Source organism: Bos javanicus, chromosome 8, assembly GCF_032452875.1.
Source record: "Bos javanicus breed banteng chromosome 8, ARS-OSU_banteng_1.0, whole genome shotgun sequence".
Lineage (NCBI taxonomy): Eukaryota > Metazoa > Chordata > Mammalia > Artiodactyla > Bovidae > Bos > Bos javanicus.
This window is the reverse complement of record NC_083875.1, coordinates 6,209,310-6,231,578: the sequence shown is the minus strand read 5'-3', so window position 1 is coordinate 6,231,578 and position 22,269 is coordinate 6,209,310. Positions and strand designations below refer to the sequence as shown.

At 45.1% G+C, this 22,269-nt stretch overlaps 1 protein-coding gene across 2 annotated transcripts in view; it reads right to left on the bottom strand.

The window, feature by feature from the left end:
* The window catches only part of GALNT7 (polypeptide N-acetylgalactosaminyltransferase 7), a 136,026-nt gene that overhangs the window by 63,938 nt on the left and 49,819 nt on the right, over positions 1-22,269 (bottom strand). For both annotated transcript variants that reach the window (XM_061424937.1, XM_061424936.1), the window contains exon 2: positions 2,275-2,735. In XM_061424937.1, coding sequence (XP_061280921.1) covers positions 2,275-2,735 — 461 coding nt within the window. The remainder of the gene's footprint in view (positions 1-2,274; positions 2,736-22,269) is intronic.

Genomic DNA, 22,269 nt, shown 5'->3' with positions numbered 1-22,269 from the left:
TGTGTGGGGCACCCACATTTTCCAAAAAGCAACAGAGGACCCCAAAGTTACGTAGTTTAGACAAATCGTGACCTGAAGAAAGTGCCCTAGCAATTAAAAAAAAAAAGCCACTACTTCTTAAGTTTCTAACCACTAGGCCTGTGATAAGATTCTTAGTCTATTATGTCCTTTAATCCCAATCCCAAATGCCAACCCAATGCCAATCCCAATGTGGGGGGTAGGTACTGGTAGACCCATGTTACGGATCAGGTTACTGAGGGCTGTGGGGTAAGGAGCTGGTCTAAGATCTCGTGTCTGGTAGTGGAGCCAAAGCCTGACCCCAGCAGACTCCTTCATTCACCCCTTTATTATTCATTGTCTTCCCAGATGTTCACTGCTGGGCACAGCCAAGCTCCTGGATGTCAGTTACTGGAAGGAGCTGGAGAAGACAAATACCTCGCTCTCAGGACCTTGTCATCTAGCAAACCCTGCCCTGAGGCATGTGGTCCAGGAAGGTGTGGGTGGAGAAGAGAGAAGGGCTACGGGGTAGGACCATAGCTCTGCCATCTTGCTGGGCAGACAGAAAAGAAGTCACAGCACTGAGCCTCAGACTTCACGTTCATATGTGGGAACCCTCTCAGTTTAAGTCCTGGCCTACAGCAGAAAGTCAGTAAGTACCCCTCTTTCCTTCCCCGTCAGGAGAAGGTGAGGAGGTGAGGAGGTGAGGAGAAGACCATCACAAGGTTGTCTGAGAACCCCAGTGACAGACTTGAGGTTCGAGTCTTATCTCCAGTAACTGGCAGGCACTCCAGGTGGGGACCACAGACTCTGTTTAGGGTCCCAAAGGTCTGTGCACGGCAGTTCTAGCAACAAGCTCAGCCCCTGCCAGGAGGGCTGCCATAAAATACAGGATGCACAGTTAAATTTGGATTTCAGATAAGCAACAAATATTTTCAATGTATAAGTATATCCCATACACTATTTGGGGGTATACTTATACTAAACATTTTTCATTATTTATCTGAAATTAAATTTGACTGAACTTCTTTTTTTTTTTTCTTTCTAAATGTGGCAACTCTGAAACCAGGCAAATTTCTGCCTTGATCAGGAACAACCTGTTCCCACATCCTCCCTTTTCAGCCCCCCTGAGATCCTCCAACTCTTCTCTGTACTAGAGGTTATATCTCTCACCCCTTGGTTCTCTACTTCTTCTCTTTCTTTTTTTCTCTGCATCTTTCATGCAACCCCTTTCACTCCTACCAAATCAATATATGAAGCCTCCGGAGCAGCCCCGATAGGTCCAGCATTCGACTCCATGGTCATAAAGGATGCTGCTGTGGGGTCTGTGTAATGCCTGTGCCTGCTACGTTCACCTCCTAACATGAGGACTATGTTAACCCCGCCTCACTGGGAAGACACCTGGGAAGTTCCCTAGTGGCATGAATTATGTTTGCATCCACAATAATGGAAGATGCTTAGATCCTCTGAGTAGAATCAGTTGCTGAATAAACTGAAAGAGAACAGCTTTGAGTTCATCCAGTAGGCACCACAATCAAAAGCCAAGAGCTAGAAACCCTTTGTTTTAAATCACACTACGTGAGAAGGCCCTGAATGTGTGGGTCATGGTTTCATCTGTCTGAGGACACCTTTATACGTACTCGGGAATTTCCACTTCCAGTTTCAGGGCTGAGTGTAAAACAGATAACTAGTGGGAATTCGCTGTACAGCACAGGGAGCTCAGCTGGGTGTTTTGTGATGACCTAAAGGGGTGGGACGGGGGGAGAGGTGCAAGGGAGACTCAAGAGTAAGGGGACATATGTATGACCGATTCACATAAAAAAAACGGAAGGTGGCAAACATCCAGTTAGTTTCAGGAGCATCCCCAGCAGTTCTCCTGTCTACCATCCTACAGTGAGACAGGGAGCTTGGTACAGAGGGAAAAGCCATGCACTGAGAAAGCTCTGCTATTAAAACACTGTCAGGTGAAACCAAACAACGCACTTAATAGTGAGTCCATGCCTGGGACAGGCTCATTTCTCACTGTGGGCTGTGAGAAGGGGACGTTCTGACCAGGGCCTGTCTGGGGACCACACTTTGAGCAGCACAGGTGTAGAAGACCCCAGAATTTTATACGCCGCCCCCGAAATAAAATAACACAAATGGGGAGCTCTCCCCTTTCTGCCCATTTTGGGGACCAAAGATCCTCTTATTCCCCTGCAGTAACTGACAATCTAACTCAGTATCTATCCACACAACCGTGCCCCCAGTTTAGAAAGAGGAGGAAGGGGTGCTTACTCTTCTTGTCGCAAGTCGTTGACACTGCGATCCAAGGAGATCATGTCACTAGCCACCATGTTAAATCCAAACTCTTTAATGCTGGCTTGAACTGCGTGTTTGAATTCTGGTCCCAGAACCAATGGCTTGGCTTTCTCTCCAGGCCCACCGACCACTCCGGGAGGCTCAGGCTCTTTGGGCTCAAAGTTACCGAGGACCCCCGGGCGGAGCACAGGATCACGGTAGGTGAAAGTCTGGGGTTTAAACGTGAGATATTGCCTCCGCATGATGTCCTTCTGGTTCTCTCCTCCGGGGCGGCGCTCTTGTTCATGTCTGGCCTTGTTCCTTCTTCGAATAGACTCCAAGTCCACTTCTACGCCTTCCACATGAGGCCAGGGCACCACGGGTTTGAATCTGTCATCCCCGAGGGCTAGTCCGTTGCCCGCTCTGTCAGGCATGGGGTTATTAACAGCTCTGTCTTCCTACACAAAAGGGAGGGGGGCATAGAGTGAGTACGTGAAGGCAACCACAGCAGAGTTCATGACACCAATGTGCACATTTTAAAAACAGCCCAGGCAATGATAAAATGTTATGAATCATGGAACTAAAGCAGGCCATGAACCAGGACCCCTCATTAGAGGAAACCATTCCTGGCGAGGAACAGCATACCAGCAACTGAATAATTCTTTGTCTCTGTTGTTGTTTAGTCGCTAGTCATGTCGAAATCTTTACAACCCCATGGACTGTAGCCCGCCAGGCTGCTGTGTCCATGGGATTCTCCAGGCGAGAATACTGGAGTGGGTTGCCACTTCGTTCTCCAGGGATCTTCCCAACCCAGGGATCAAACTGGGGTCTCCTGCGTTAACAGGTGGATTCTTTACCACTCAGGCACCTGGGAAGCCCAATTCTTTGCCTTACCATTCCAAAATAAAGGGGTGGATGCATTTTTTACTACTCCCCTCATAAACTCGACTCTCTATCAAAAACCCCTTAATAAAGCACATTGCTGGGCTTCCCTGGTGGCTCAGTGGTAAAGAATCTGCCTGTAATACAGGAGACCCGGGTTCGATCCCTGGGTCCGATCCCTGGGTCGGGATGATCCCTCAGAGAAGGGAATGGCAACCCACTCCAGTATTCTGGCCTGGAGAATCCCAGGGACAGAGGAGCCTGGCAGGCTATAGTCCACAGGGTCACAAGAGTCAGATATGACTGAGCGACTAACACTTTCAAAGCACGTCGTTACAGGTTGGAGCAATGAGGTTCTAAGACCTTTGCCCAAAGCAGGCACTCGACAGGTCCTGTTGTCTGGTGTGGTTTTCCCAGTTGTCTGGTGGATGAAGAGTATGACGTTCTGTCGGTCCCATGGCCACCTGGTGGTGGTGGTGCTGGGTGTCAGCCCACCCAAGGCTGGCTTAGTGGCCCAGATGGCAGAGGACGGGGGCTGGGATATGATCTTGACGGCCCCCACCTCAGTATTTCTGTTCTGGGAGAGTTCAGCTGAGTTCAGAACTATAAAACAAGCTCTGATGACTGAAACCAAGGCTAACAGAGCTCTTAAACCACACCCAGGACCTAGCTGGCCCCAGTCCAAAGGTGGCCCCAGGAAGACCGGATTCTGTGTGTATGAATATTGCAGAAGGTTGGTCTTCCTTTCTGTCCAGACACTCCTCGTCAGCTGCACAGATCTTCCTGTCAGAAGCCCTGCATGCTTCTGTCCCTGGGGTCACATGTGAAGTTTCTGTTAAGTCAGCGCCACTCTTTGTACAGCCACGTTTCTCAACATCAAATGCACCTCAGTGGCTTTAAATACACTGACGTCAGAGTCCCACCCCTCTGACACCAAGATTTAATGGGTGGGAGCGTTTGGAGTTTTAAGAACACTCCAGGTGTTTTCAATATGCAGCAGGCTTGCGCTCCAATGGCTTAAAGGAAGGGCTGCCGGCTGTAACCAGACAAGGAGGCTATAGGCTGTGTGTGGCCGGTCTGGAATGGGTGAGCCGGGCAGAACCAGGACTGCAGACCCGGCTAACTGATCTGCCACCCTCCCTCCTCGTCAAGCCAGGATCCCTGAGTCCTGAAGACAGTCATAAAAGAGTTCATACCGTCTGACCGACATTTTTCTACTGTTAGAGCCATTTTGAAAAGTCAAGTTAAAGACTTTGAAGAGTGCAGAAGTAAGGCTGATAGGCAGGTTGCTGTCCAGTGGTGGTTTATTTAGAGACAAGGGTCTCTTTGGAAAGTCAGCTAATTCAAATGTGAATTTAGTCAATGTCAAAGTTTTGGTAAGGGCTAGCTGAGGACTGACTTGAGAGAGTTCAAAAAGGAACTTAACAAATGTATGTTGAGAGTCAATTGGACTGCAAGATCAAACAAGTCAATCCTAAAGGAAATCAACCCTGAGTATTCATTGGAAGGACTGATGCTGAAGCTTCAGTATTTTGGCCACCTGATGTAAGGAGCTGACTCACTGGAAAAGACTTTGATGCTGGGAAAGATTGAAGGCAGGAGAAGGGGATGACAGAGGGTGAGATGGTTGGATGGCATCACTGACTTGATGGACATGAGTTTAGGCAAACTCCAGGAGATAGTGAAAGACAGGGAAGCCTGGCATGCTGCAGACCAGGGGGTCGCAGAGTCAGACACGACTTGGCAACTGAACAACAATCTCTTTGTTTAGGTAATACTCTAAGCATGTGATACAACATTCATAGGATCCTTAACGGTATATCGTGAAAGGCAAGTCTTCCCGCCTTCCCTTTGGTACAGGCACTTATAGCCAGCATTTCCTTGTGAATCTTCCAGGTATAAACATACATGGGCATGGATGACGAGAACTTTTTGCTGAACAAGGGACACAGATTTTTACTGACCCATTAATTTTGAGAAGGAATCATAAGATGTTACAACCAGTTCAAAGGTGAATCCTTTGAATGACCTGGTGAAGAACAGACAAATATATAAACATAAAGAATACTGCAAAGAACTGACAAATAGATGCAAAACTGGTCAAACTGGTCCATACCGAGAGGGCAATAACCAACTGCATTCCACACGACAGGGTTTCCATTTCAATGGACAAGACTCTTGCAGGTTACTATCAGTTTTCTGTCATTTACAGGATTGTGAAACAGGTTGGAGTTCATGCAGGGATGAGATAACCTGCAAAGCTGAGCTGGAAAATGCACCCAGTAGCCTTTTGGATCCATTTCAAAGTTTTCCCACAAATTTCATCCCATAGCACAGAACTAAGTGTAACATGCGGCACCCCGTCCGACCATCTAAGGGTGATACCTTTGTTCAGGTACACGTGGATACGCCTTCTGCATCAGGCTTCTGACCACTGCACGCCTGAGTCAAGCAGCAGGCACTTGTTGTTGCTATTTAGTCACTAAGTCAAATCTGATTCTTTGTGAGCCCATGGAATGTAGCCCGCCAGGCTCTTCTGTCCATGGGGTTTCCCAGGTAAGAATACTGGGGTGGGTTGCCATGTCCTTCTCCAGGGGATCTTCCCGACCCAGGGATCAAACCCTCGTCTCTTATGTCTCCTGCACTGGCAAGCAGGTTCTTTACCACTAGCTCCACCATGGGAAGCCCATGGGAAGTACTGCAATAAACAAATTAAAATAGAGAAGTCCTTATAAAACTCTAAGATGCCAGACTCAAGTTGTTGTTGTTGAACCAAGAACCCCACAAAAAGGAGGAAGACTCAGTCTCTCCCTTCAACTTTTCACATCAAGGCTCCAGTGAACTAGTAACTGGAGAGGAAAAGAGTGAGGGGAGGGAAATGGGTTCAGAAAAGTAGACTGAACAGGTCATCAGCCGTCCTAGGACGTCCTCTGTGGTGTCTAATATTCCACTGGAGGAAAGTTGCTTATGGGAAGAATGTGGAACACGACAGTGAGTGAAATTTGGGTACCCAAGGCAGGAGACATCTGTTGTGGTTCGGTGGGCAGGTGCTGATGTGAGACTCACGAATATAAACATTTCTCAGGCTCACCCATCTCAACAAGAGAATGTTTAATGGATTCAAACTTCATGCTCATCTTCCTTCAAAAGCTGTTTTGATCTTTCCTTTGTCTAACCTTTGACTTTTCTATTTTTGGGTCACGCCAAGTGACTTGTGGATCTTAGTTCCCTGCTGCTGCTGCTAAGTCACTTCAGTCGTGTCCAACTCTGTGCCACCCCAGAGATGGCAGCCCACCAGGTTCCCCCATCCCTGGGATTCTCCAGGCACATTGGAGTGGGTTGCCATTGCCTTCTCTCCTTAGTTCCCTGACTAGTGATCAAACCCCGGCCCTTGGCAGTGAAAGCAGAGTCCTAACTGCTGGACTGCCAGGGAAGTCCCTAGCCTTTGACTCCTGGTATTCCATTTAGACCTGTTAGGAGCCTGCCTGTTCTCCTCCTCGCTCTAGTATCTCTTCATCTCCCCAGCAAGGTGACCAGGTTCATTTGATCCTTCCTCCCTCCGTGTCCTCAGCCCACATCTTGCTTCTCATCTCTGGGTTCACAGTCAAAGGCTTCCCGAACATTTCTACTGGGATCACCGTGGCACCTAAACTTAAGATGCCTGGGAATGAACTTGCTGTGACTCCATGGCACACACCTGCTTCATTCACTGTCTTTCCCACCTCGGGGCTGGGAACCCCCATCCACTCAACTGATCAAACGCAAGTCCTCCACTTCATCCCGAGCCTCCTGTTCCGACATCTGAACAATCACTGACTCCTGCCAGTCCCACCGCCCGCGTGGCTCCAGAATCCGGCCATTTTCTCCACACCCTCACTGTGGTGGAGTAAGATTCGTATTTTATGGCAGGACAATAAAAATTTAAACACAAAAGTTCTCCTCTGCCCTTTGTCCTCCTCTCTGCCCTCCACTGTGCATCACATATTTGCATTATGCATCAACCAGACCGCCCCCTTCAGCATAAATACCTGCTCAGTCCCAAAGAGCAGCATTCTCCTAGCATCAACAAGACAGCTCCTTAAAGATAACATTCCTTCTTGAACATGTAAGGGTCCATGTGACCCACCACAATGATACTTAGATCTGGATTGCATAAACTGTCAGTAAGACCTCATTTGATGTCCAGCCCTCTGTCTAAAATACTTACATACCTGTGCCTTGACTTCTAACAGGTGGAACAGTTCTCAGTTGCACCTTCTAGATTATTATCCTCAAACCTGGCTCCCATAAAATCTCCCATATCTTTCTTAGATCAACTAACTTTTTGTGGACACTGCAAAGGCCTAGGACAGTCCACACTCACCTCTCAACAGGATTACTAGAATAGGAAGAACAGTGGTGACTGCAAACACTCTGCCCTTAAGTGCTTCACACGTATTTATTGTTGTTGCTGTTCAGTTGCGTCCAACTCTTTGCGACCCCATGAACTGCAACCTGCCAGGCTTCCCTGTCCTTCACTATATCCCAGAGTTGGCTCAAACTCATGTCCATTGAGTCGGTGATGCCATCCAATCATCTCTTCCCTTGTGGCTCAGACAGTAAAGAATTTGCTTGCAATGCAGGAGACCAGGTTTGATCCCTTGGTCTGGAAGATCTGCTGGAGGAGGAAATGGCAACCCACTCCAGTACTCTTGCCTGGAGAATTCCATGGACAGAAGAGCCTGGTGGGCAATAGTCCATGGGGTCACAAAGAGTCGGGCATGACTGAGCACAGGCACACACACCGTAGAGACAAAAGAGCAAAAGAGCAACAGAGAAGTGACCTAATGTCAGGATCAGTACAGGGCAGGGTGAAGCGTGCCTCCAGGCAGAGCCATGCTCCCGATTCCTAGGTGTTAGCGCCTCCCATTCCAACGCTGCACTCACTGCCCTTCGTCGTTATTGTTCTGCAGCCAAAGCAGTGGTGGTGGTGGTAGCGGCTTAGTCGCTCAGTTGTGTCTGACTCCTTTGTGACCCCCAGGCTCCTCTGTCCCTGGGATTCTCCAGGCAAGAATACTGGAGTGGGTTGCCATTTCCTTCTCCAGGCGATCTTCCCGACCCAGGGACAGAACCCACATCTCCTGCATATCCTGCATTGGTAGGCGGATTCTTTACCACTGAGCCACCAGGGAAACCTGTAACCAAAGTGACTTCCCTGAAATTCAGGTATGAATAGGTCCTTTCTCCTGCTTGCAGGCTCCACACTGGTCCTCTTCCCCAAGAGAGTGGATGCTCTTCCTGGGACATTTCCGGCTCCTGTCTGTACTCACCTCTTCACCTCACCCTCTGGAACAGGAAGCACTCCAGGCTCTTGGACCACAGGGTCACTACAAAGAAGATGTCACTGGAGTGCCCAGAGCAGCCAGACAGGGTGGATGGGTAGGGCTGTGTTCCTGCAAAACCTCATGTACAAAGACAGGCAAGTGGGAATGGACCTGCCCCTCCCCCTCCAACTCTGCACTAGACTGTAAATTCCATGAAAGGGGAGGAACCACAGCCATGGGGTGCGCCACTGCACCCCAGTGCTTCTCCTGCCATGCGACCCTCACTAACCATCTACAAATAGATGCCTGGATCCTACCATTTCTGCCTGGTTTATGAGAGGGAGCCTGAGATGAAGGATGAGAAGGGAGCACACGGACCAGGAAAGAGGGGCTCAATCAGAGAGAATACTGATATGGGCAATACTCAAGGAATTCAGCAAGAGAAGAACTTGATATCCCCTGCACAGTGCTGTGCTCTTAGTAACACTGTCTAATAGTCACTGGAAAAAACTTGGATTTGCTCACTTCTCAAATCCGAAGGCAAAACCAATCTGAGAACTCTCTGCCTGACTTCAAGTCAATTAAGAAAAATCATGTCAAATCATCACGTTCTGCGATTCAAAGGATGCAGTCAGTGTAATAGTACTAAGCTCCCTGGAGAGAGAGGATACATGCTCCTCCTCCTGGATACTGAATGAGACTTGAGTTGGCTTTTTGACTCGCTGGTGTTCACACACCTTCAGAAGCACCAGCTGATTCCCTTTACAGTAGAAATCAACGGGTCACTGTTGACCAGAAATGGAAGGTGGAATCGGTGGGTCATCTTCTAAGATCAGCATGTCCATAAAGGTGGAAATGTACTGAAAAACAGAATCACCTATTCCCAGATGGAAATAGGGGATTGTCAGGAATCAGGTCAGACTACTCACTTTACATCTCACAATTTACAAAGCTCCCCATCACCCCCAAATCACCCTTATAATATCTTCCTGAGACAGTCATGCCCTGGTAGAAATAATATGAACACAAAGGAATTTAGAGCCAGTGAAAGTAATGCAGGCGTGGCTCTGAAACGCCACGGAAACCTCGAAAGCTAAGCTGGTAATGAAGAGCTCCTGCACAAACCAGAGGTCCTGAGAAGGCGGCTTCGCTCTGGGATGTGGCTGCCGCTGACGGCCGCCTGCAATTCGGTTGTTGTCCTGCCTGAGCCACAGAGCCTAGGACTTAACAGGTCAAACTAAGTTCTATAGTTTAAAAGCCCTCTTGATAAAAATAAAAAAAAAAAATAAAAAAAAAAACACCTTTAATTAGAAAGATCATATCAGCATCCTTTCTCTAACTGCACTTGATCACCAGCCAAGAAGCCCAAGAAGTGGAAGAGATCAGGGAGGTGGGGGAGGGGGGTAGTCAAGGAGTTAAGAAGACACAGGGTGTGCCCATGGGCTGGGCATCCCCACCCTGCCTGGCAGGATGTGGGTGGGGGCGCGGTACCTAGAGCTAGATTCTGAGCTCACCCTTTCCCTGCTGAAATCCTGTGCTGATAAAGACCACCACTCTGGCTCCTTCCAGAGAGCTGAGAGCTGTCTGCACTGCACTGGGGATCAGTGGTCCATTTCGGGCATGGGAGGTGGGGGGTGGGGAGTGGGGGGTTGCTGTCAAGTAATTTGCTCAATCAGGGTTTAAAATGGATACACTCAAGATTAAACAGAGACCTTGCAAAGTGAAAAAGTCAAAGTGTTAGTCAGGTCCAGTAGCTCTCCAGGCTCCTCTGTTCATGGGATTCTCCAGCCAAGAATACTGGAGTGGGTTGCCATTTCCTCCTCCAGGGAATTTTCCCAACCCAAGGATTGAACTGGGGTCTCCTGCATTGTAGGCAGACTCTTTACCATCTGAGCCACTGGGAAAACCCAAATAGAGACTTTACCGGTCCCTGAATATGTAGGATGCATTTTCTTATGGAAAAGGACCCTATTCAAATACATTTTAAGACCAATGGCAATGCCTCCATTGGCAGTAAAGGCAGAACTGGAAATGGAGGAGGGTGTGACTCATCAGTGAGAAAAAGGATTACCTTCTGATAAAAATAACAAATAAATAAAATTAAAAGTGGTTGGCAGTAATATTAGTAAGTCTGGGTAATAAAATCCATCATGTTTCCCTAGAAGCGTACGGTATAATTTTAAACAAAATGTAGTTGAACTAAATTAAAGTAATTGATCAAAATTGATTAAAATTGTGATAAAATTTACTTTTTAAAAACCATGTCGATGTACTGCATTTTTGTAAATGCATAAGGAAGGTAAACTGCAAATTCCTTAGTAATATAAACTTTCCATTTTCAACAGAGAAATTAAAATTACAACTGGAAAAGGGGGAGGTTTCATACAAGATCCTTCTCTGTATTAACACTATCACCTCTAATGTTCTATTGTGTAAGTAGGAAGTAGGTTTCTGAACTCCACCCTTCCTCTCAGGTCCCAGAATATTTCTAACACTGCCCTTCTCGAGTTGCCTTAGGATCTGTTCACAGGGTTCTCCCCAGACAATGGTTCTCAGGGTGGTTATCTGTGTGTACACAGTAGGTACTCAACGTGCGTGTCTTCATGGACTGAACACATGAGGAATGTCTTGCTCCGGGTTGTGTCACCTTTTTATTTGCTGGAATATAAACTGGCTTTGCACCCACTGGCTGTGTCACTGCTGGATTTGGTTTAAGGTAGCATTTTTGAGTCAAACCAGTCAATCCTAAAAGAAATCAACCCTGAATATACATTGGAAGGACTGATGCCGAAGCTCCAAAAACACTTTGGCCACCTGATGAGAAGAGCCAACTCATTGGAAAAGAACCTGATGCTCGGAAAGACTGAGGGCAAGAAGAGAAGGGGTGTGACAGAGGATGAGATGGATGGATGGCATCACTGACTCAATGGACATGAGTTTGAGCAAACTCCAGGAGACAGTGAAGTAAAGGGAAGCCTGGCGTGCTGCCGTCCATGGGGTTGCACAGAATCAGACGTGACTTAGCAACCAAACAAAAATAACAACAAGAGTATTTTGAGAATCTGAGTGAGATAACTGAAAACATTACTTTCCCTATGAATATAAACCTTAAATAATCCTTTTTTAGTTTTTCTTCTTCAGATTTGAATAAATCATGCCTGCAACTGCAGTTTGTTATTTCGTGGAAAATGAGTACTTTATTTAAACACGAGGAAGTAAGTCTGCTGGTGTTAGCCTGAGCCTGTAGGCCAATTTATCTCACCAATGGTCTCCTGTTAAATTTGGTCCTTGTTTTAAAACAGAAATAAACTAGAGATTCTAAATCAGGTCAGAAAACTACCAGACAGTTCTCAAGAAGGAATAAATGAAAAGAAGAAATGGGCAAATAAAGGACCAGAATATAGGTTAATGTCTACAAATAAAAGGATAATACATTAGTTATCCTTTTACAGAAAATTTTTATTTGTGAGACTGTTTAACGGCCTAGATCAAAGTTAATTACCATATACCGCTAACCAAGAGATCTATGAAACATGCAATTTAAACACCTTTATGAAATCCAAATAACTATTTTTCATGCCTTAGCTCATTAACTGAGTCACATACATTAGTTACAGATTTAAAACAATATTTCTTGTTGTGAATATATAGTATTACATTTTTAGCTGATGAGAACTGAATTTTAAGAATCAACTATAAGTGCTAAACAACTGATCAATAAATCATTTTGTAGTAGATTTCAAAAGGTGATGAAGCTATATTTGTCAAAGTTTATGCCATGATTTCAGTGGCAAGAGTACAGACCTTAAGACAGGACTGTAAAAACAAGTCACACCAATGTCATTCAAAAGCCCCATCTCCCACAAGTAATAAAAGGCAGATTATAACACCTCTCAGAAATCATAAAAGGATACAGTTGGGCAGATTTTAACTCTCTGCGTTTGGGAGATGATCAATTACTGAATTTTAAAAAGAAAGCTCCTAAGTGGTATTTTCATCCTAAAAACAGCATATAATAAGTTACACAAAATATTTTAATAAAAGTGTCAACATTTCACAATACAGGTCCCACCACATTATTCCCACAAAATGACCTATCTAAAAATAAGGAAAGGATTGGGGGAAGAATGAGGAGAGAAAGACAAAGGCAAAGCAAGGGGAGAAAATGGTAAATTAAAATCTGTGAAGATTTTTAAACACATGAATAATGTATGTATGCATACATATTATATATGCAGTGGAGAGTGGGAATATACATTTAAAAGCCAAATAGCCTAGTAGGATGAGAAGCAAGAAATTAACCCTGCTGAATAGACCCTTCAAAGGAACAGCCACAGCATTTTGTCAGGTGGAGACAGAGGACCTACTGAGCTGAACCAGCAGAAAAACGAGCCCCCCACATCTGCTCCTCCTTTGCCCTGTGGAACCTTCTCTCAGCTGTGCCCATCAGCTCCACTTTCTAACCTAGAAGCGCTGAGATTCTCCATGCTCTTTTCCAGATCATCTTTATTTATTTTTTGTATTTTTTTGGATGTGGACCATTTTTAAAGTCTTTTATTGAATTTGTTACAAGGCATGTGGATCTTAGCTCCCTGACCAGGGATCAAACCTGCAACCCCCCTGCATCGGAAGTGCAGAATCTTAACCACTTTGGGGCCAGGGAAGTCCCCAGATTATTTTCAATATATTTTAAAAAAGCAAGTCCTTCATCAGTCCCTAGGGACCACACTGTTACAACTTTTTTTCTTTTTTTAATCCAGGGACATGCTTATTTAATCCTATCCTTTGGTTTTTGTCACTTATATAGCAAAGAATTGATGCATCAGAAGTGCAGAATCTTAACCACTTTGGGGCCAGGGAAGTCCCCAAATTATTTTTTAATATATTTTAAAAGAGCAAGTCCTTCATCAGTCTCTAGGGACCACACTGTTACAATCTTTTTCTTTTTTTAATCCAGGGACATGCTTATTTAATCCTATCCTGTGGTTTTTGTCACTAATATAACAAAGAATTGATGCTTTCGAATGGTGGTGCTGGAGAAGATTCTTAAGAGTCCTTTGGACAGCAAGAAGATCAAACCAGTCAATCCTAAAGAAAATCAACCCTGAATATTTATTGGAAGTACTGAATCGGAAGCTCCAATACTTTGGTCACCTGATGCAAAAAGCCAACTCATTGGAGAAGACTCTGATGCTGGGAAAGATTGAAGGCAGGAGGAGAAGGGGATGACAGAGGATGAGATGATTGGATGGCATCAGTGACTCAACCGACATGAGTTTGAGCAAACTCCAGGAGACAGTGAAGTAAAGGGAAGCCTGGTGTCCTGCAGTCCATGGGGTTGCAAACAGTTGGACACAACTGAGCGACTGAACAACAACAACACAACAATGAACTTCATAATCTAACACCAATCAAACCGAACAGTTTAATTCTTCATTCTCCTTCACATCTGGCGATCCCAGTGAAGACACCTAATGATATCCAAATCTTCCTGAAAACTTTCTTGAAAAGTATGTCACCACCAGGATCATCAATAATGCTTAGATGTGAAGCAAAGCATTTTACTGAGGGACAGCAGAAAGAAGTCAGACATAGCCTTTGTGTTCAAGAGACTGTCGGGAATACCCTTTAGAAAGCTGAGTAAGCCGTGCTTTCATCCTTCCAGGGAAGGAGTTCTGGAAGGAACAGAGCACCCTCAAGGCAGATGCTGCTGCTGCGCATTCCGAGATGACTGAAGTGCGTCCTCGCTCTGCCCTGAAGCCTGCCTCCATCACAGCTCGAAAAACAGCACTGCCATGTAGGGCTTCAAAGCACAGACGCTGATTGGTATAAGATAATCTCTTGCAAATCTGAAAAAAGTAATATCACCTCAAGGAAGAAAATACCTCAACGTTCCCAGGGCAGATACACCATTTTAAAGTATGGGACAACATTTACTACCGGGTCGTGACAAGAAATCCATTTTAGGAGGTGGTGACAAGGAAACCTCCGTACGTGAGAAAGAAAAATACAGAGTAGATCGGGGTTATCCCTAATACATGTTCTGACATTCTAGTTTTGAATGGCAGCAGGCCTGCTCTCAAGGGGGCGTGCTTCTCCAGGGATGCGGTAGCTCTATCGTGAGTGTTATCTGGCATTCAGGTCAGTATTTACATGTATCATTAAAAGGCCAAAGAACCATTCTTCTGGTTATCCAAATATTTGTTACAGGTCTGCTTCCTGCTAGATGCTCTCCGAGGTATTAGCAGGGGGCCCGGGCTTCTGCGCAGAGGAAGGGAGGCTGGGAGAGGCTGGATCTGTGTTTGCAGACACTGAGGCACAGGAGTGAGGGGGGGCACGGCTGGGGTATAAGAAGTGGGGCCAAGAAGTGGGGCTTGGCAGCCATTCTGGACTAAGCCAAAGGCACAAAAGCATTAAAAAGAACATGGAACACTCAGGGAACTACAGATGGTTTGGTGTGACGAGTGGAGGGGACACATAGGGAGGAAGCAGGAGATGCGATGCCAGCGTGTGTGCACGCTCAGTTGTGTCCGACTCTTTGCAAACCCAGGGACTGTAGCCCCCTGGGATCCTCTGTCCATGGGATTTCCCAAGCAAGAATGCTGGAATGGGTTGCCATTCCCTTCTCCAGGGGATCTTCCCAACCCAGTGATCAAACCCAGGTCTCCCGTGCTGCAGGCAGTTTCCTGTATTGCAGGCCGACTCTTTACCAACTGAGCCAGCACTCACAAGGCTGAAAACGAGGTGTGTTATTAAATGCACGAGAACCTGAGGCCCGAGGGGCGGCTTTGCTCTGTGGCAGGACTCACTCACAGTTCCGAGACACATGACACCAGCTGGGGCCAGGAGCCTGGGTCTGGGGGTGTCGGGACTCCTCGGGTTTATCTTTTCTGCAACCACAGATGGAAAGAGCCCACTGTTTTATCACCTGGTGCTACAGGTGTCCTGTGGTCTTCATGTTCTGAAACGTCCGATTGACGGACTGTTGAGCCCCCACTCTGCTGGCTGCAGGGACACAGCATACGCACCCCTGCTCCCAGGGAGGCCTCCATCCTGTGGGAGACATGCAATGAAGTCATCACACAAACGGGGTGCCCTGGGAGGTCTGATCTGGCCTGGGAAATCAGGGAAGGCTCCCCAAGAGGGAAGGGTTATGCAGGACAAGGTCAAGAGAGGAGGGGAGAGCATTCCAGGTCGGGATCGTGTACTGCAAAGTCCCCCAGAGGCTCCCTTGGTGCCGAGCAAAGAGGGGGCGGGGAGGATGGCTGTCTGTGTGTAGACAGTAGGTACTCAGTGCATCTTTCTAGAATACCTCATAAATGATTGGAACAATCATTCCATTTCATGGGAAATGGAATGGCTCTGTGGGAAGCAGAATCACAGCTGCTGAAGAGAAATGGGAAGCACCTCTCCATGGGCAGAGGGAAGCCAGTCCATCAGAGATGCTAAATGTCATGCTCTGACACATCCCAACCAACCTCGGCCGGTCAAACACAACTGCAACCAGATCTGATAGCCCTTCACGACCAGTGGTAAAATTCTGGTGCATAATAAGTGTGGTACTTGGGACAGTCAAGTCTCACTAAATGCTTCAGTTGTATTTTGCCATTAATCATTCAGGTTTTTTTTGTTTGTTTGTTTTTTTCCTTATTAAAAACACTCCCGAGGACTTCCCTGGTGAAGTGGTAAAGAATCCACCTGCCAATACAGGAGATCCCACATGCTGCCGAGAAACGAAGCCCGTGCAGCACAACTGCAGAGCTTGTGCTCTAGAGCCTGGGAAGGGCAGCTACTGAAGCCCCCTGCACCCTAGAGCCCTTGTTCCGCAACAAGAGAAGCCACCTCAATGAGACGCTTGTGCACCTCAGAGAAAAACCTGAGCAGCTATGAAGGCCCAGCACAGCCAGAAATAAGTAGATAAAATTATAAAACAAAACAAAACAAACATTTCCTTCTTGTACTTGGTAAGCAAGACATTTATCCTGGTATCTACAGATAGAGGGAAAAAAGGCACAGGGAAGGCAGTGGCCAAGGTGTCAGAGTACGCCCCAAGTCTACAAAGTCAGCAGAGAGCCTCCAGAGGCTTAAAAGAGAAAAAGGAATTGGAAAAAAAAAAAAAAAGACCACAGTGGTAAACCAATCTGTCACCCAACATGTTTTACTGAATGTTGACTTCCAAGGTGATGACCACAAAGGTGATGACAGGGGGAGAAGGAGGTAGAACCCTGGTGACGTAACGAGCACCTGTCTCCAGTCATCCTTGTCATCAGCCTTGGAGCTGGGTATCAGGGCTGTCCCATTCTGCAGATGAGAAAACCAAGGCACAGGGTCTGAGGGACTTTGAAAGCCACACACTCTGGGGGTGGCAGAGGCGAGACACAGACCCAGGGCCTCTGATGCCAGAGCCCACATTCTGAACCACTTTATTCTCTCCTGGGACCGAGGTACCCATGAGTCTTTCATACCTTATAACTATACAAATTGATAAATATCATTAAGATTTCTGAGGTACGAAAGCTAAAATACAGTCCTTAGAATCACTGTTAATTTCAATAAAAAATTTACTTTCAAACCAATAATATCAGCTAGAATTAGTAATAAATAGTTCAGAAAGTGCTGTTTTCATATACAGAATATTCTAGAAGATTACTTATATTTCATATATATTTCATATAAATAATCTTCTAGAAATACTAAATCCAATTAGCATTTCAAGAATTAGTAGTAACTTGCTATGAAGCCTACTAGCCTAGGTGACTATCAGGATGTAAGAAAACAGACTATATCTCATTTCATGTGACTTTATTTCTGCAGAAAGAAAAAGTGAAAGTCACTCAGTTTGTGACCTCAGGCACTGTAGTCCACAGAATTCTCCAGGCCAGAATACTGGAGTGGGTAGCCTTTCCCTTTTACTGGGGATCTTCCCAACCCAGGAATCAAACTGGGGTCTCCTGCATTGCACGTGGATTCTTTACCAGCTGAGCCACAAGGGAAGCCCAAGAATACTGGAGTGGGTAGCCTATCCCTTCTCCAGCAGATCTTCCCAACCCAGGAATCGAACCAGGGTCTCCTGCATTGCAGGCAGATTCTTTACCAACTGAGCTATCATGGAAGCACTATTTCTGCAAAGAAAGATAGAATTTAGGGCACTAATTTCCTCGGGCACATGGGACTGGGCTGCTATGCCTCCTATTCTGATTTCACAGAAACAGAGAATGGTTTCAAAAACCTTCTATTTGTCTGACAAATATGAAGTAAATGCAATGAGGTTTTCAGATTGACACTGAGGAAGAGTTACAGCATTCGGCTTCTAGTTCTTTCTAAACTGTTGGTCTTCTGCTCCTACCTGGGAGCATTCAAATGTTTCTTTCAGTGTCATTTTATGTATAAGTTTATGAGCATATACCTTCTGCTCTGGAGAAGGAAGCAGCAACCCCTCCAGTATTCTTGCCTGGAAAATTCCATGGACAGGGAGCCTGGTGGGCTAAGGTCTGTGGGATTGCAAAGAGTCAGACACGACTGAGCACACAGCACACAGCACAAGACACCTCATTCCTGTTTTCCTGAAAGGCAGTCTTGGTTTCAATCACATGGAGGTCCCACCAAGATCCTATTTTCAACAAATTTCCTGCATATCTACTTTGGTTGATGCATGTTGCTATGCTTCTAGAAAGCTAGTCAGTGGTGAACTTGAGGAACATAAAAATCTCTTTTTCTAAACACACATCAGTGGTTCCTAACATTTTTAGGGTCACAAAGATTTCATACCCTCTTCATGGGGAGGAGAGTACAAACAGTGTAACTTGGTAGAGTTCTTTGTAGAACCATCTAACCTGTATGTACCAACATCCTTAATAACCTTCCTTCTGAATACAAAGTTTCAGAAGTGGGAATGTATTCAAGGGGGATAATCCTAATCACAGGGAAGATATTACGCATAAAAGTGCAGTGCAACATATACCAGCTAATATACTAGAAACAAACGGAATGTCCATAATGAAGACTACTCAAGAAAATTATGCTGCACTTATGCAATTGAATAGTACTTAACCATAAAAATGTTAAAGAATGTTAAAGAATGTTGCAGAATATCCTCATGATATGTTAGTTTTTTAAAAGTAGGAGACATACATTAATTATGCATACTGCTTGCTCCATATGATCTCAAATACAAAAAGAAAAACACAGAAATGACTAGAAGGAAAGTTATAAGTAGTAGTTGTCTCTTTGGTGAGATTGTAGATGATATTTTTCTTATGTCCTGGTTTTCCTTGGTTTCTATATTGAACATACGTTTGTATAAAGTTTTTAGGAATTGTTCAGCTTCCTTTTAAATTTGTTTTAATAATTATTTACTAATAAAACTTACTCACTAGAAAACAGTTCATATAATAACTTGAGATTTTTTTCTTTTGTATAAGGCGGCTGAACATCACAGTAAGCTATAAAGTTTGTTGGTAGCCAAAGAGGTTGCCATACGTGATTTAGGAATGGAACAGAGAGAGAATACACAACAAGCACAGCTTAGAGGAGACTCAGAGAAGCAGTGCTCATAACCAGAGACTCAGAGAAACAGTGCTCATAACCAGAGGTTCATACACAGGACACAGCTAGAAACATTCTTCATTCGCGGACACAACCAAACTTTAGGTAGCATTAAAACAAAAACAAAACCCAGCGTTAGCAAACTCTTAAAACAAGCACAAAAGCCAGAATGCAAATTCAATTATTAATCACTCAGTCATCTATTATCAATCACTTAAAAGCAAAGGATGTCATGAGAATTACATCTTCTAAAATAAGACAGTCAGGAGGTAACAGGCCATGTCGCGCACTGCAGAGCAAGTAATGTGAAGTTGTTTCTTTTTAAAAAGAACAAATAAATACTTTACTTCACTCTGTTCTCTACTGATCTCCCCTATACCATCTCCCAGTTATATCATTCCAAGATACTTCTTTAAAGGGAGTTAAATGTAAAGATATAAATTTTAAAAATTAAAGAAGTTAAAAGTCTTTATCTTGTTTTCTCTCCAAAGCTGTAGACACACACAGTAAATTAGAAGAAATTCAAGGTAATTAATGATAAAATGGATTTTACCATTAATTTTGATGTCATTTTTTATTATATTGTCTTTTAACCATACATTAAAGTATATTACATACACATAATTCTAAGACATTTCATTTCTAGTGTAGAGGATATGATAAAGTAAACAAATTATGTTGGTGGGTGCCAAAATTTGGAGTACTGAGAAATGATTTTTTCTTTTTTAGCTTTTAAATCTTGTATTGAGGTATAGCCAATTAACAATGTTATGACTTTGCTGTTCAGGTGAACAGCAAAGGGACTCAGTCATACAAAGACATGTATCCATTCTCCCCACAAACTGCCCTCCCATCCAGGCTGCCATATAACCCTGAGCAAAATTCTATGTGCTCTACGGTTAGGTCCTTGTTGGTTATCCACTTTAAATGTAACAGTGTGTACAGGCAACCATAAGGTCATTCTCTAAATCCGAGTCCCTTTCTGTTTTGTAAGTAAGTTCCTTTGTATCAAGAAATGATACTGTATGCATGTATGTATTTCAAGATCCTCCAATAGAAATGAAGATAGATATAGCCCCAAAAGCAAGAAGGTAATGAATAGTACACTTTCAAATTACAGCCTGGACTAATTCAGATGAAACCATCAGGACTGTCTGCTGCTGACAGCACTGACTCCCCCACACAAGGGAGAGGAAGGCCAGGGGGACAGGGACACCCTACTTCAGCCCTGTACCCCCAGGTCCAAACAAACTGCTGGCAGGAAGTGTCTGAACCAGGTAAGGAGCATGCAGCCCTCTGCTTCAGCTGCATGCAGAGGACAGACTGCTGGGACAGACAGACAGGCAGGCAGGATCGGAGAGAGTCACTTCCTTCTTCAGGAGACACAGGATGAAAGACGGAGCTGCGAGAAAGGTCTGGAACTCCGGGGTCCCCTAAGGCAGCATAAAGGCTGTTTCCTGCACTGATTTATTTGAGAAACTCTCACATGTGGTTAAAAAGGGAGTAAAATTCTGAGGACTGGATTAGAGATTCTAAACATCTGATGTTTACAAACAACAATAAAAGGTTTCTTGTTGCTTAGCCAGCTAAGTCAAGTTTGATTCTCTGCAACCCCATGGACTGTAGCCCACCAGGCTCCTCTGTCCATGGGATTCTCCAGGCAGGAATACGGGAGTGGGTTGCCATTTCCTTGTCCAAGGACTCTTCCCAAGCCAGGGATCCTGCACTGGCAGGTGGATTCTTTACCACTGAACCACCAGGGAAGGCCTGGTAAAAGGTAACCTGACGGTAAACATTTGGCCTGGCCATTTTCCTATAACACGAGGGTTAAAGGCTGACAAAACTGAGTTATAAAGAAAGCATTTATATTTACAATGAGGGACATGAGCAAATTTTTTTTTCTTTACTTCTTTGAACATCTTCAATAGGAAAAACAGGAATATGATAATCAACAGAAAACTTTTTAAAAAAGTCTTTGTCAAGGACAGTTTGTCTTAGAGAAACTATACCAAGTTTACTGGTGATATGGTGGGCGCTGTGAGAACCCCCAGGACCTCTGACCCCAGCTGCAGGGGGCCCGGCTCAGGACGGTCCTGGCAGCCAGACCTCCCTGGGACCTCTGCTGCAGGGGCTACGAGGCTGCCTGCCCCAAGGCCAAGGCCCCTTGTGGGATGTGGCGGCCCAGAGTGACTGTCCAGGCGGAGGTCCCAGATTCAGCCTCCCTCTCCCCAGGAGAACACCTGCGATCCTGGCTCTCTGGGGTGGGCCTAGGACTTCTATAGCCCCCATCACAGCTCAGCCTTGGGCAGCCCCTCCCTCCCAAAGCCACTGCCCTCAGAATCCCAGTCACAGAGCCCCACACCCAGCCCAGCTCAGGGCCATTTCCTAGAGAACCCAACTCCCATGAAGATAAGCGTGGTGTGTTCCTGAGAAACCCATTAGATAAGCAGAAACCACAGTCTTTACATCAGTTTCCTCCCCGCTAAAGTTGGAACAATATGAGGCAAGCATAGGGTCACTGCAAGGAAGAGGTGAGGTGTTGTATAGAAACACCGAGTGTCCGGCAACACCGCATACATGCTAAACGGCAGGCCATTATTAAAGAGACATTAGAATGTCTTTCAAGACAGATGACTGCTTAAAGCCCTCTGAAGAACTGTAGGGACGATGCTGGCGAGAACAGACTCTGAAAATATGAAGTTACTTCCTGGTAGTTGCTCTTAAGCTCCCTACATTCCCTACCCTGCCCCCCTTCCCCCCACCAAATTCTTGATCTTTCGTTTCACAGTCAATCCCGTTCTTGTTTCTTTACATTTTTCTCCCTGTGCCAATTATTTAGCAATGACAATACAATCAAATTAGAAAAATGTCTCAAAAAGAATAAGAACAGGTATTGGGCGGGGGGGAGGGCGGGTTATTACCCAAAGCAAACAGATCTCCTACCTTCCAGAAATCCTGAGACTGACCAGGGTGAGACAGCATGAATTTATCTGTAAAACACAAACCTACAAGCTACTAATAACTCCTAAGACTCTGACTTAATAGATCTGGGGAGTATAGAAATTTGTACTTTTAAAAACTCCCCAGGTACAAAAAAGAACTGCAAAGAAAATCTCAACCTCTTCAGGGTTTCATTCTTAATAGTAACACAGATAGTGTAATTTCAAACATATGTATATATGAAAGAGGTAAGCAAATATATTAATAAGAACCAAGACTTTCAAAATAAGAGACATAAAAGTGTTCAGAAAGTTAGTTAAAT